The sequence below is a fragment of the Actinia tenebrosa genome, unplaced genomic scaffold, assembly GCF_029948245.1.
Source record: "Actinia tenebrosa isolate PJP-AT-01 unplaced genomic scaffold, QUT_ActTen_1.0 PGA_scaffold17__23_contigs__length_9995812, whole genome shotgun sequence".
Taxonomy (NCBI): domain Eukaryota; kingdom Metazoa; phylum Cnidaria; class Anthozoa; order Actiniaria; family Actiniidae; genus Actinia; species Actinia tenebrosa.
In genome coordinates, this window is record NW_028292577.1 from 2,680,558 (window position 1) to 2,696,230 (window position 15,673).

General features: G+C 36.7%; 1 protein-coding gene across 1 annotated transcript in view; it reads right to left on the reverse strand.

Moving 5' to 3' along the window:
• LOC116300689 (uncharacterized) overlaps positions 1 to 8,703 on the reverse strand; it is a 30,018-nt gene extending 21,315 nt beyond the window's left edge. The window contains exons 1-9 of the mRNA XM_089032047.1: positions 8,466 to 8,703; positions 6,570 to 6,767; positions 4,929 to 5,038; positions 4,037 to 4,135; positions 3,363 to 3,458; positions 2,635 to 2,703; positions 1,569 to 2,411; positions 533 to 770; positions 60 to 106 (exon numbers count right to left, since the gene is read on the reverse strand). Of these exons, the coding sequence (XP_088888173.1) occupies positions 60 to 106; positions 533 to 770; positions 1,569 to 2,411; positions 2,635 to 2,703; positions 3,363 to 3,458; positions 4,037 to 4,135; positions 4,929 to 5,038; positions 6,570 to 6,767; positions 8,466 to 8,593 (1,828 nt within the window). The 5' untranslated portion in view covers positions 8,594 to 8,703. The remainder of the gene's footprint in view (positions 1 to 59; positions 107 to 532; positions 771 to 1,568; positions 2,412 to 2,634; positions 2,704 to 3,362; positions 3,459 to 4,036; positions 4,136 to 4,928; positions 5,039 to 6,569; positions 6,768 to 8,465) is intronic.
• Positions 8,704 to 15,673: the final 6,970 nt, after the last annotated feature.

The following is a 15,673-nucleotide window of genomic DNA, read 5'->3' on the forward strand; positions in this document are numbered from 1 at the left end:
GTTACCTTGAGATTCATGGACTCAGAGAGAGAGTAAATTCACTGGAATCCTCTTCATACCTGGACATCTGTTTTTGGTGCAAGTCCATGTTCCTCCGTTGCAGTTACTAAAGAAAAAAAACACAAGAAAACTTGATAATGTAATCTTACAAGCCATTTTCAATAATTACGCGAGTAGCACAGTCAAAGTCGTCTGTTTTTTTTTTTCAATCAAAAAATACCAGTTCAAACAATCAAGAAGCCAGACATCTTAGTCTGTGCCTGTCGCGTAATTATGAAAATGGAACTAAGAGACTGATAAAATGCATGATGCTAACGTTTTTTTCATTTTTGTTTGTTTCGAACAATAAAATAAAGGTTTATACAGTATGTCGAGTTATTTTGCTATCGATAGACATCATCTGCGTTAGAATCTTGTCTGAAATTGTTCCCAAATTAATTTTACAATAGACATGTACACGGATGCATTACTACATAGCGTAGGCAATGTTTGCCCTTCAACGAGGGATGGTACCAAGCAATACTTCACATACCAATTGTTACAGCCAACCCGTATCGTCTTCCCACTTGGATAATTAACATCATTATGACGACAGGGGCACTGGCTCTGCAAAAGACAATCCCCTGCCGGGCCCTGTACTCGACCAGCAGGACAGTGACAACCATCTATACATGTTTCTTTACAAGTAGGCTGAAGATCATCTGACTCACAGGTCTTGGTGCAGGCTGGTCCACATTCTGAGTACACCTTAGAATTCCTGCACGTTTTGGCTGCAGAAAAGACAAGAGAGTAATTGAGTAAAGATATCCTTCAGTAGCGCTAGCATGATTTATTATTACGAAGGGATCAAATGAAGCCTAGTAAATGTTATTGTAAAGAAGTCCAAAATTGAAGATCTTGGTAGTTAATGTAATTATCAAACTCATTAATGATTCATGAGAAAAACACAACAGAAATCACGACCGTGAAGAGTGTTGTAAATCTGATACAAAACTGTGTTCATTTGCATAAACTTTAAGTTGGATTTTCTTGGCCAAATTTATTTTAATTTTGAAAATTTTAGTGAAACACAAAGGAACTAACCTAGACGTTTGATAAGTCATATACAGTATTCGTGGCCGTGTTGTATCAGATATACAATCACTCGGTTACGCCTCGTGGTTGTATATCTTATAAAACACGGCCACTCATACTGTAGACATTACTTAAATAGCTATAAAGTAAAACATGTCATGATTCTATAATATACTACAGTAATAATAATAGGTGGTTATGTTTACAATCAATCCCAAGAAAATGAAAATGGTTCAGCTATAAAGCCAATAAGAACTCTTTTTTTATGCAGCCAATGGCAGCTATGAAAACTAGCAATAGGGATATTAATTTTGACTTGAATGATGTAATGAAACTAACAAAAATGCTTGCTTTCGTCCCTGAAATACCTCAGTTTAAACGCCTAGTAGTATGTTATACAGGATAATCTATTATTTAGAATAATTTATCACAAATGATAATTTCCTTCCTAGCTTATGAATAAAATTTATCAATAGCATGTTATTAATACTTACGACACAAATACTTGCTCCTCCAGTTCAGCGTCACTCCCTTGTTAGCGCATGCTCGCGAGTATTGTGTCAAAGCCTCACACTGACATCCCGAGTGCTGTCCAAAGTTGCACGTACAAACATCGAGCTCACATCTTTCCACGAAACTTTTTGGATCAACTTTAGAATGACATGCACTAAAATGCTCTCCAAGTAGCACCATACACATTCTCCTAGCGCTTTGACTTATCAAACTACTAGCATTCTTACAAACATCCATATTCACAGAACTTGCTGGTGGACATGTTTCCTTGGGGTTCGGCATGGCCCAGCTGTCGGCCAGTTCGGCTACGCTAGAAGCTTTTTGGTTTGTGTTCGCTTTGAAGAGGTCGTCGTCAGGCACGCCGTTGTAGTTACCACACAATCCGCACGTAGTGTTCTTGTACTTACTGGCCAGTCCTACGTATACACCTGATACGCCATCAAACTTGACCTCTAGATCGTCCCCCCAGGCGCGCATGATGACGTAGGATAATACTTTAGATATAGACACACTGGAATCTTTATAGGGAAGAAGTATTTTCTTGTCATCCACGGTCACTGTATTCCCCGTTGCAACTTTGTATACCTTTTCACCAATATACATCAACACGGCTCGCGTACAAACAGAGCTCTTAAGTCTGTCACAGGATTTATCGTTTTGGACGTGGATTGCGAATTGATCTGATCCAGGGGTACAGTCTTTAGCTAAGGCATAACTGCACTTGCCAGTGAAGTCAAGGTGAACGCCATCAAATGTACGATAGTGGGTCTGACCCCATGATAAACAGTGGCCTTCCTTCTTGGTAGAAATTGTGAGTGCACGGGCTATAACACATGGACAATGATCAGGATTGTTAGCTTGGTATTAAAAAAATACGGTCAATCTCTTTTATTTGATACTTCGCGAATATATCATTTATACAAATAGATATTAAAATAAAAAACACATGATGTTTAAGGCCTTTTTTCATTGCGCTTTATAACATATATAACACTAAACCTATCATCACAGACGTGCGCAAGGTCGTGTTTGAACTAATAGACTTACCAGCACGTAGGTGAACATCTTGTGGCGAGTCTAATTCAACACTGTAAGTGCTGTCATACTCAATAACATCTGCATAAAAAACACGTGAAACTGACAAGGATTACAATACAGACACACTAACCAGGACCACGTGAACAAGATTCAAGATAAAAAAAAGATTTAGCCAATCAGAAAAGAGCAAAATCAGTATCTTATTGACCTCAGCCAATCGCAATCTCTCATTCACAAGGTTGTTGATAACATCTAAGTATTTTTCGAATATCTTGGCTTCATTGCTCGTTCCTGACTGGCTTGACTTGTGTTTGATTCCTTTGCTTCTATGTCGTGATTGATCAGTATTCTTCCAGTGGTCCCAGTTAGTGTGTCTGCGCATTAAAAACGCAATTATTGTACATGTGTTCTATATGCAATCTATTCATTTTAATGAGAAATACGTCCTTAGGGATCGCACACTATACTGTTAGAAAAAAAGCTAATGGATTTTTTTCGTAATTGAAAAGATCCTTTCACTAGATGTGAACTCCATTAAACGTTGACTATTTCACATCTAGTGAAAAGACCTTTTTCGTAATTGAAAAGAGAGTAATGATAGTCTAGGGAATCACACGTGGTCCAAGCTAAGAATGTGTTAATGGTCCCACAGTTTCTATACACCTGTAGGATTTTACCAGTCTCTCCATTTCAGACAAGGTGTAGGAGACTACATGCATCTTGGCAGCAGGGATTACCTTTTTCGCACCTTTCCCCCGTGTGATCAGCATCGCACACACAAACACCAGGAGATACACACATTCCTCCATTCTTGCACGGTGGATCGCAGGCAGCTGTATCGTAAAACAAACACTACTATGAACTTGAATAGATGGTGCAACATCCAAATATGCTATTGCGTCGTCTTTTACAAATGTACATGTGACCCGGGTTCGAGTCTTGCCGGGGCCTGCGGAGCTCGGTGACATATGTGAGCAAAAGGTGATTGTTGAATCTCTGTGCTTCGAGGGTTTTTCTCCGGATTCTCTGGTTTTCTTCCCTCCTCAAAGATCAACGTCTAATTTCTAATTGGATCTTAGAAGATATCACATCATATTCTCGATAGGGCTAACCTCTTATATCTTTCGCACTATAATGCGAATAAATTGGTTATTTTGAACAATAATTGTGTTCTCGTTTGTAATTAAAGTGTGTCCGTCGTTGTTACGTTGTTGGGGCTTAACTTTGTTTAAAAAGTAAGTCCTTTCTCTGTATTTATCTCTGTGTGTGTTTCAGTCTGCTGGTGTTTGTTTTTTAAAATTTGTTATTATTATCAGAGAAAGAAATGCATTTTAAAAAACCGCATGGAACATTTAAACTTTACATATTTTTTGTAAACGATAAGTAGTAATTAATGAATAACTGCACTAACCGTTCTCGCAGCTCATTCCTTGCCAACCTTTTGGGCATGCGCACTTGTCTTGTGCAATACACGTACCTCCATTCACACACTCTGGATCGCACGTGAATTCTGTAAAAAAAAAAAGTGTGATCTATATTTGTTTAGCAAAAAAGTGCTCATAAGATGCCATTTCCTGTCTTGTGTGAAATGTTCATCAGCTAATGGTTAGTAGAGGGGAATTACTAACTATGATCAGCTGAATCGCAAGTTTTCAGTAGAATTCTTTCTGGCTGACAGCACATGTTGGTCAGTGTTTGACCACCATTTGGAGCATATAATTCACTATTTTCCATACAACGATTCACTAGTCAAAAAGAGGCTTTATATTTTAACTTGCAGCCTTGACTAAATGTTTTGTGTTCAGTGACCATTGAACAGAACCGATATTGGCATTGTATGGAAAGTTGTGAATGCGAATCACATGAGAAGTTCAGCAATTGATTGAAATCCAATCATATGCCAACCCGAAGAAAAATGTAATAAATGACATAGATGGAGGCCAGCAAGGTTAGGAAGACTCTCCGTACAATACCCTGTATGGCTCAAGGTCCAAAGAGTTAGTAAAATGTCTTTATTCTCTATATCTTTAATATACGTGAGTTATGGCACGGTACGTAGCCAGCTGTTTCTTTATGTTGCAAAAGCTCCCATTAATAGACCGTCTTAGCTTGGGAGTAATGTTTTCCCATTTCAGACCACGTGTCATTCCCTTGAATACCATTCCTTTTTTACGGTTGCACATGAAAAGACGCATAAATTATGACAATACCAAAACAAATAATCTAGTTTCCAAGAAAACGAAAATGCAGGTGGTCGGTAATGGGAAAACATTACGTCCAGGGTAAAGAGGTGGCAACTTTACCTGACACTGGCTGGTCACAGTTTTTGCCAGTAAAACCCTCACAACAGTTGGTGTCGTCCAGGTATTTTACTTTCCGTTGAACAACCTTGCTTGATGGTACACGTTCGGTACTAAAAACGAACAATATACTGAATACATATATTCTTATTATATTCTTGTTACATTCTTATTATATTCTTGTTCTTTCATATTTCAATATCCTAAAAATTACATCCTATTCATTCGTTATTCCCATTTATAATTCATATTTATTCAATTGTCTTCATAGCCAAGAATAAGGCAGTTCAAATGTCATAAGCCCTGTGGTTTCTTTTTGGACTCTCTTCTGTCTTCTGTCTTGCTTTACTAGTAGAAGAATATCAAAAACTGAATAGCATAGCGATAATACTTTTTCGGGAGCAAACTAACGTTTTTTATCCAATTACCGTAAGCTGGGTTACTCACTTAAATGTTTTTTCTTTAAAAGTAAATAGAATTTAAATGTTTTTCCCCCTTTAAATATAGCTTTTTCTCCCTAGAAAATATGTTTAAAACCGACGGTTGAAGGAATAAAGAGAAAAGATCCACTTTAAAAAAATTATCTTTATCATTATAATTCAGTTTTCTTTAAATCTTTTGAAATTATTTTAGAAAGGAAACGGGAATTTGTTGAAAAACTTCGGGCTATCATCGTTGGTTCTTATCATTCATTAGGCGAGTGACATGTTTCATCTTGTAAAATTTGCTCTGTACGGAAGCCGCGATGATGTGCAAACAAAACCACTGGACACGAAAGGGTAAGCAAAGACAGACCGAAATGCAAGATTCAGCTCTGTTTACATGGTTTATATTGATAAGACTTTGCACTTTACCATGAATGAATGAAACGTGATATTTAGCATTAACACTCACGATGGTACCGAATTTGGTGCAGAAAGAAAATGAAGAATACCCGATTTAACCAATCAGCAGATTGTTAATTCCTCACTTTACATAGAGTGTGACATTTTGCGCCATTTATTTCCCGATGGTAACTGAATTCCTTGTGTGAAAAAAACAACAACAACAACAAACAAAAACAAAACAAAACAAAACAAACAACAAAAAAAAAAAAAAAAAAAAAAAAAAAAAAAAAAAAAAAAAAAAAAAACGAACAAAAACAAAAACTGGAGAAAACCCCCAGAAGAGTCAATCAAATGGTGTGAAAATACTAAATGGAGTGCAAAATGATACAAACAAGAAACAACAACAACAGTTACAACAAACCACAAAAAACACAATAACATGACTAAACATAGAAGACAACAACAAACAAACAAGTAAACAAGCTAGAACAGTCTGGCTGGATTCAATTTCTAAAAATATACCCGTATTTTACTGAATTACCATTTCGTTTACTCGTAAAGTGTAAAGTGAGGAATACATTAGTACTGAGTCATTTATCGACACAGGTATACACGATAGGGAGAAATTAAGGGCGGTTTGATATGATCCTGGTTATAAATTGTTCGATAGAAAGGTAGGAAATAGTGCGAGTACTTTGGCCATTTTTTTTGGAGGGGGATGAATGGATAGTATAGCGTAGGGCAGTTCATATATTTACAATTTAGAAGGCAAGGGGCCACCACAATAAACCTCCACAAACACCTTGGCAAAACTAACCGGCTAAATATACACATTGTCGTGTCGTAGGCTTCCCTGGCAAGAAACTTGTCCCGTGAGGGGTCCTGTTGTGAACATTTGATTCGGACCAGATTAGTTGTCACGTGATCGTACTTTTCAACAGCGCTCTCTGTTTTTTCTTTGGTTTTTGGGCAAAAATGTCCTTTGTTGGACGATGAGGTTGAACCATCTTTAGACCTGATGAACGTGAACTAAATTATTAAACTGTATACTAATGCAATTATTGAATTCATTTTTTCGCATGACATCAAGACTGTTTTATTCACTTCTGCCCACGGCTTATCGGCAGATAACACAGCCTTCGTCTTGATAATTTTATAATATCATATTGCTCAAACTCATCGGTAGTAATTGCTTGCTATATGTCGTAGAACTAGTGCTAAAACCCAAACGATAAAATACCGAGTGTTGCCTTGATTAGAATCGAGAGAAGACCGTGTTCTAGTCAAGGCCAATGTTCACGTGACCAACAGGCACTTATCTCTCATGCCATCATTAACACTAAAGATAAGAATAATTGGCACTAATAATACGTGTTTGCTTTTTCTAGCATTTACTCAAAACCCATTTAGAACGATAAGAATGCGATTAAACACCACGTAATGAAAACAAATGCTGTCCAATTCACAGGCCCAAGTTTAACTCAAAATGTAAAAAGTATAAGGTTAGGTTTTCTTTAAACGTCTGAATAAGACCAAAGGCTTGCAGTGTATGACGAAAAATGTGATTACATACATCGGTCCTAATACTGGTTGTTTTGAACTTTGAATTTGTAGTTTTGTAATTTGTGATTCAGAAATTTTGATTCTTTGTTCTTTCTTTCTTTCTTTCATTCATTCTCTCTTAAATAATCTACCTATTCATATTCTTTCTTTTCTTCCTTATTTTTTCTTTCTTTCTTTCTTTCTTTCTTTCTTTCTTTCTTTCTTTCTTTCTTTCTTTCTTTCTTTCTTTCTTTCTTTCTTTCGTTCTTCTTTTCTTTCTTCTTTTTTTCTTTCTTTCTTCTTTTTCTTTCTTTCTTTCTTTCTTTCTTTCTTTCTTTCTTTCTTCTTTTTCTTTTTTTATAGTTTCTTTGATTAGTTTTTTTTCTTTCTTCTTTCTTTCTTTCTTCCTTTCTTTTTTTTTTTTTGAGTTTCTTTTCTTATTTTTCTCTTTCTTTTTTATTTTATTTATTTATTTCTTCCTTTTCTATTCCCGCTTTTCTTCTTTCTTTGCTTCGCTAGGAAGTTTGTAGTGCACTTCTGATTTAACGAACCATCGATCCCTGCCATATTTGCTTTCTAGCATGCTAATTGCCCATTGTAATGTAAACAAGTATTCAACTTTTTCTCTCATCTTATCTAACTCAAATTTTGTTGTTGCGAATTTCCCAAGCTCGTTAAAAAAAAAGTAGTTTCAGTCATAGAAAAAGTTAAGATTTGGATTCTGAAAAATACGAATCGCTTATAAATCATCATATATCTTTTAGTAAAATAAATCGTTGGTAATTACTACTAATTCAGTGATCACTAGTTATTTCGATACGATGGATTTTTTGCTGAGGTCCTTAATAAACAACTACATATTTCTTCTCTTTTTTCGTTTTTTTTCTTCAAATTTTCTATAAAATGTTTTTCATTCCCATATTTAAAATAAAATAAAACTATTTTTTATGTGTTTTTACACACGGTAGGCTTTAAAGCTAAAAGCTTGTGAGGCCATGTATCCTCCATACACACTCCTTACTACATTCAAATACTCTATATTCTCAGCTCTCAGCTCATTTTTCCATGAAGCTTTAAAAAAAACTTTTGAACACGCAAAATTCTGAGTTTAAATTACTTGAACTAAAAAGTTAATCTGTTACACTTCTGGTTAATATTTCAACGAATTTACCTGATTTTGTGAGCTGCTGCACTCGTGTAGCTTGGCATCATAGCCAGTGAAATTAATACCATAGTCAACAAAAATTTCCTAAAATTACATAGAGAAAGCAATCCACCAACGGTCCCAATGTACTGCATTGTGGAATACCATAAAGATGGTCAGTAAAACAAGGACCGTGCTCTAGAGGGCTGCTTTTTTTCTAATGAAAGATAAATCCAACCGCTTCTTGCCAATGATGAAGCCAATTAAAGTGATCGCTTGGATTCATTGGTTTATAATGATTACAAACATTGTTCATTTTCGTTGATTTTTGTGCAAGTAATGACCAATCAGAATCGAATAGAAGGAGTTTCACAAATAGAAAGGTGACAATGAGTTGGCGAGAGGTGATCAAGGCAGGAAGTACTCGTGGAAATGTTCAATATAATTGGACACGAATCATTTTCGGTTTGTTAAAATCTGTCAGTGTTAATGCCGTATATTATATTTTGCAACAATAATTTACGCCATGATAATTTAATTAGATCATTGTCATTTCTGATGTTAGAAGCGTACAAAATCAGTACAATTTGTAAAGCTATACGTTCATGTGACATCAGTACTTCATGCATAATTGGAATACACCGAAGATGGAAAAACACTAGAAGAAACAACTATTATCAAAAAGGCAATCAAATAAAAAATAAGAAGAATTAACGAAATTGTTTTGTTGTATTTTTTTCGTTCATTCATTCATTCATCCATTCATTCATTCATTCAATTTTTTGTTCGTTCATTCATTCATTCATTCATCCATTTATCCATCCATCCATCCATCCATCCATCCATCCACCCACCCACCCACCCACCCACCCACCCATTCATTCATTCATTCATTCATCCATCCATCCATTCATTCATTCATTCATTCATTCATTCATTCATTCATTCATTCATTTATCCATTCATTTATTCATTCCGCCAAACATGAATTGTTTAAGCAAAATGTAATTCGTCACGACTTTTCGTCACGTCATTTTTGTTATATTTGTCGATCAAGGTTTTTCAGCCAAGAAATATCTAGTAAAGAATTGATACTTACTGAAGACGTAAAACCACATTTTCATTCATCGACTTGTAGCCGGGTTGGGGGCGGGCGGGTTAGGGTTAGGGTTAGGGTTAAGAAATAATACCATCTGTCTCCACCCCCTTCGATCCCCCTCCTTTCTCTTCGGCTATAAAACATTGGCCTAGCTATACTATTTAAAACTATATCTACTAACAAGCTAGACTAGGGGGAGATGGGCAAGAAAGAGAAGGATGGTAACGAAAAATAGACATAAAATTGCAAACCCTTGAATGAAGGCTTTTTCTTTCGGCTATCCGGTTTTTATCCGTCAACAAAACCCAACACCCTATATTCTATTTCGAACAGAGTTCTCTGTGCCCTGACTTAGATCGGCCCAGAGGTTGTTTCAGGGTTCCATCTGTGAGTTAGCCATGTCCTGACTTAGATCAGCCCAGAGGTTGTTTCAGGGTTCCATCTGTGAGTTAGCCGTACTGTGAATTTGATCAGCCCAGAGGTTGTTTCAGGGTTCCATCTGTGAGTTAGCCATGCCCTGACTTAGATCGGCCCAGAGGTTGTTTCAGGGTTCAATCTGTGAGTTAGCCGTACTGAGACTTTGATCAGCCCAGAGGTTGTTTCAGGGTTCCATCTGTGAGTTAGCCATGTCCTGACTTAGATCAGCCCAGAGGTTGTTTCAGGGTTCCATCTGTGAGTTAGCCGTACTGTTAATTTGATCAGCCCAGAGGTTGTTTCAGGGTTCCATCTGTGAGTTAGCCATGCCCTGACTTAGATCCGCCCAGAGGTTGTTTCAGGGTTCCATCTGTGAGTTAGCCGTACTGTTAATTTGATCAGCCCAGTGGTTGTTTCAGGGTTCCATCTGTGAGTTAGCCGTACTGTTAATTTGATCAGCCCAGAGGTTGTTTCAGGGTTCCATCTGTGAGTTAGCCATGCCCTGACTTAGATCAGCCCAGAGGTTGTTTCAGGGTTCCATCTGTGAGTTAGCCATGTCCTGACTTAGATCAGCCCAGAGGTTGTTTCAGGGTACCATCTGTGAGTTAGCCATGCCCTGACTTAGATCAGCCCAGAGGTTGTTTCAGGGTTCGATCTGTGAGTTAGCCATGCCCTGACTTAGATCAGCCCAGAGGTTGTTTCAGGATTTGATCTGTGAGTTAGCCGTGCCCTGACTTAGATCGGCCCAGAGGTTGTTTCAGGGTTCCATCTGTGAGTTAGCCATGTCCTGACTTAGATCAGCCCAGAGGTTGTTTCAGGATTTGATCTGTGAGTTAGCCATGTCCTGACTTAGATCAGCCCAGAGGTTGTTTCAGGGTTCCATCTGTGAGTTAGCCATGCCCTGACTTAGATCAGCCGCAGAGGTTTTTTCATGGCATCAATAAAATTGATTTATTATATAATTGCCAATAAAATATCTATTTTTCTCTATTTCGAACAATTGATATCTTCACACGTGAAAATAACATGTTATTTTCACGTGTGAAAATAACACGATTGCGATGGCTATTCAAAAATACACGGAGAGAATTGCCTGAAAAAGCCAAAACATACTTTCATTGATGATTATATAATAAACAGAATATTACATGGCCGCTTGGAGATACGAATTTTAACTTCTCGTGTTGAAAATCTCACACTCGTTCGCTACGCTCACTCGTGAGAGATCTTTTCAACACTTGAAGATAGAATTCATATCTCCGCGCGCCCATGTAATATCCTCTATATCCAAGGCATTAAACCCGCATGAGAGGAGACAACTCTGAAGTATTTAATTCTGAAAATTATTATAAAACGCGCAGAAAAAGTTAATATTTGTTTTTCATAAATGTATTTTTTCGGATATGATGTGACGTATTTTAGCTCGGAGGTGATGGTTATAGAACACCTGTTATTTTTTCCACAACAATGTTTGATCAGTTTAAGAATGTTATTCTAAAACGACGTTGATGTTCCTTCAATCATTCTTCACTTAATAATTAAAATATTTTTTAGGTTCACACCGTAAATTTTCTCCCCCTCCTCCACGGGAAGGAGGGGGGGGGGGGGGGGGGGGGATGGTGCAGAGGCTATATTAAGAAAGAGGTTTTGTTCAGTTTCAATTTGACTTCTTTTCAAGTCAAAAACCCTTTCATAATCCCCTTGCATACTATACATACATATTCTCCCTACATATTAAATTAGCACATGTGCCAGAGCAAGTTTTATTCTACAGAAACACTAGATGAACTACTAGCTACGATTCTTGCATGCGATAACCCATGTGGGACCATAAGGGTCTCAGCTATACTATTACAAAAGGACTACGCATGCTCAAGAAACAACATGGTGTGCAGACACTAAACCATAAAACATCTTCGAGCAAAACAAAGCCTGTCAAGCTTTCATGTCTTTCATGGTTTTCCAAATAAGGCCAGAAAACATATGAATGTTTTGTGAAATCCAAAAATTTATGAAAAAGAATCATTATCAGTCTCTTGAGGTGTTCATTTTGAAGACGTCGCGAACAAATGGCTGGAAATTGAACTATACATTTATACTAGCATTTTGTTGGGTTTTCTTTTCTTTCATATTTTTAAATATGAAATTAAAATTTCACTGGATTAAGATTCTCAACGTTTTTGTTTCTGCAAAAAGTATGTTGTTTACTTCAATCTAAATAATATTACTCCCCAAATGTAAAAAATAAGAAAAATAATAAGGAAAATCACAATAAAAATCATTTTCCCAGGAGAGGTCTGTACTTGATACAGAATCGCCCTCATTTACATTCACCTTTTTAAACGATGGATTTTTTTCGGTCAAACTCACTCCAATCTCAAGTGTTTCAGCAGAACATGACAATATACAACATGATATTTGATAAGCAATATACTGAATATTCGCATCCGATGTGCATGACAAGTACACTGAGCTCATCATTTGACTGAGCTCCATACAGGATAAATCGGCCGCTGATATTGTATATATTTAAATCAGTCATTAAGATGTATCAACCCTAATGCAATTCAAGTTAGCGTCATTTGTTTGCAATTGACCAATTTGTTGGCATAACCTTTGTCAAATGGCTGAAGATGATAAAAGCAGCGTGATGAAATTCCCACAAAACCTCTTCTTTCAGCTAGAAAATTGACACGTGGTAACTTATACAAGCAGGAAATTCATTTATAATAAGGAAATGGACCAGACTATTTGTTATTTTTTAAAAGAAACAATATATCTGCGTGAATATAAACTTCAAATTGGTATTAATCAGTGAGCAACCCGACTCTAGAAACGGCAGTCTGCTCTGTAGAAGATAGTCTACGAGGCAGTCTTAGCAAAGCGGAGTTAAGGCCTAGGTGAGTAAATGTCGAGTATAGCTTTTTCTTTCCGGGCATGGGTAGTTAAAGCGGAGACCAATTTTTAAAATGCTGTGGAAATTGTAGATATAACATCGGTAGTCAAGGAAAAGGACCATTCGTTGTTGTGCATTCATGTGTTGTCATGTAGGTGAATATGTTTGCGATCTCTATTGTACCTCATTTTCAAGTATTTTTTTTACAAACTCTTCCTTTAAAGAATATGGATTTTTCCTGTTGTTTTTTGCTTCCAACGGACGGAATAGAAACATATTGCATTCCTCTCGTTTAACATCGCTTTGCTTCTCTTTTACTAATTAAAATAATCTCATAACTAAAGTCTGGCTCAAAGTTGAATAATCAGTGTAATTCAAAGAAGGCGATCGTACATCCCACGGCCAAAGTATAAAAAATTCTTTTAAAATTAGTTTAAGTTTCCTTCTTCAATCTCTTTTCGACTAAGAAATATTTTCTTAGCTAAAGAATGCATAGCTCTACAAACAAGTTGCCGGATAATACAATAATTGAATATTTACTGAAAAAATTCATGTTCTAGAAATTTTAATTTCTTTTATTTGATTCGGCAGTCGGTGTCCAAAATATCATTGAATGTTATTCCTACTCTATAAATATTGGAATTCTAATTTCTGACACGGTGGTTGGGGAAATATGACTGTGGCAGCCGAACAAACATGACTCAGTAAAGATACTAAACACTTATTATATTAAATATTCGTCTATTGAACAAACAGAAGCTCACAGGCACCATAGTCCTCATTGACCAATTGTCCGTTTTGAAAAAAATAAAGGTAAAACATTGGCTGCCAACTCTCGCGTTTTCAACCTAATTTGAAAGTATTTTGTATCCATTTGTTCGACCGATTAGTAGGTTTAAACTAAAACAATTAGAAATCTCTCGCTCTTATTGCCTACGGCACTAGGACTCATGGGTTGTTGCATTGACTCGTAAACCATTCGGGCTTAGGGCCTAACTAATTAGTATCTAATTGGATACCCTTAGCTTTCTCTTCTCTTTCAGTTATCTTGGAGGAATCTGAGAGTATCGTCTAATGCATCCATTTGACAATTTCTTAGATATTTTCCTTCTCCAATGCCATCCTGAACCTCTCCTAACTCTGTTGACAGTTGTGTTTACCACAAAAAGAATCTTCAAAAAATAAATTTATTGTTAACTACACACATCTACTGTATAATACTGACACAAAACCCAAGCCATGAGCTCCATTTGGTACTACCTTTTGCAACCGGCCTGCACGCTGCTCTCGTAAACAAATGAAACCCTAGTGAACTACCAAGGCTTCGTTACGTCATCACGGCCATGTTGGATGTATTTTAGACATCTCATTAGCTGCCTTTGTCTATACTCGTCATGTGTTTGTCATTTGAACCTCTTGGGAATGGCAGCCAACCCTCAGTAAGCAATATCCCCTCCAAAAGTCATTTTATTGTCCTATTGACACATCTACTCAAACCATTTTCTTTTCATTCTTTCAAATCAAGCTCTACTGATCCAGTCTTCTTATTGGACTTAAATTGAAATTAAAATTTGGAAGCCAGAGACAAGAAAAGAAGCATGAAACTGCTGTGTTTCTTGGTGTTTATCTTGTGGCTTTGTGCTCACGATACCACCACAGAAGAGATCTTTACTGCAGCTAAAAGAGGGGTAATTACTTACTTCCTCGATCACGTTTTTAATTACTGAATATTTCATGTTTATAGGTTGTGTGTCTTATTCCCTAAATCTATCCAAGCAGCGTCGTGCTTCTCAACACTTCTTCCGTGTTTTGTCAATCCCCGCGTGCTTTATAAGTGCACACAGCAAGTACGCACGCGCGTTTTATATTTCTTCATTATATATATCTCGTAATGCTATCGAATATCCCACGTAAAGCTTGTATAGTTTTCTAGAGTACATCATCATCATTTCTTCCCACGTGACACATGATTGGCTTTGGGGCGTGGCCTTGGGGATGTGCCGGCATACAAAAACGATGTTTCAATCGGCACTCGAGGTTCCTTTTGTTCATCATCATCTTTTGTGCCTGTTGTTGATTGACTCCAAAAAGATCCAGATCTTTCACTTTCATTTCTCCATATCTTAATAATAATAAGCGCCAATATCAATGTACATTTTCTTCATCTTGCTTGCACAAATGAACCTTCATGTCCTATAAGTGCTGTATATCACTTCTCCTACGGCCTAAGCACAGAGCTCCTTTATTTTTTTAGGTTTAGAGAACATCGAACCCAACAAAACTTTCAAGAATTTTTCGAGAGATTTTTTGAAAACTCAAAGCATTATCGAGGTAAGTATAGTGTACTGTCTGGTACAGTATGGAGATATGAGATATCAAGTATGGAAAAGAGGAAATACATGCGCAAAGTTATGAAAGATGTGCAGACTTTCTAATATTTGAAGCCGGTGCATATTGGTTTCCCCCGGTCTTGATCATGCCTATGTATTCCTCTGCCGAGTGCCCATGGTAATATGATTGAAACAAGCAGTGATTCTCTTGTTGCAAATGGACGTGTACTTTCAATATCATAGCGCTGGTCGTGCAAGTATTTTTGTCAATCAAATCAGTGTTATTTTAGTTATACCTCAAATTTCGTATTTACGTCATTTATAAATCAGGAGAAAAAAATCAATATCACCGATTAAGTTTAGAAGTTGTTTCAAGTATTTCAAATATGGACACTCAAATAACCCTATTTTACATGTTTAGTCAATCAGAAATCAATCCATTTCCTTACACTTACAGCGACTCTGATGATTTTTACTTTCTTCTTCGATTGGTTCC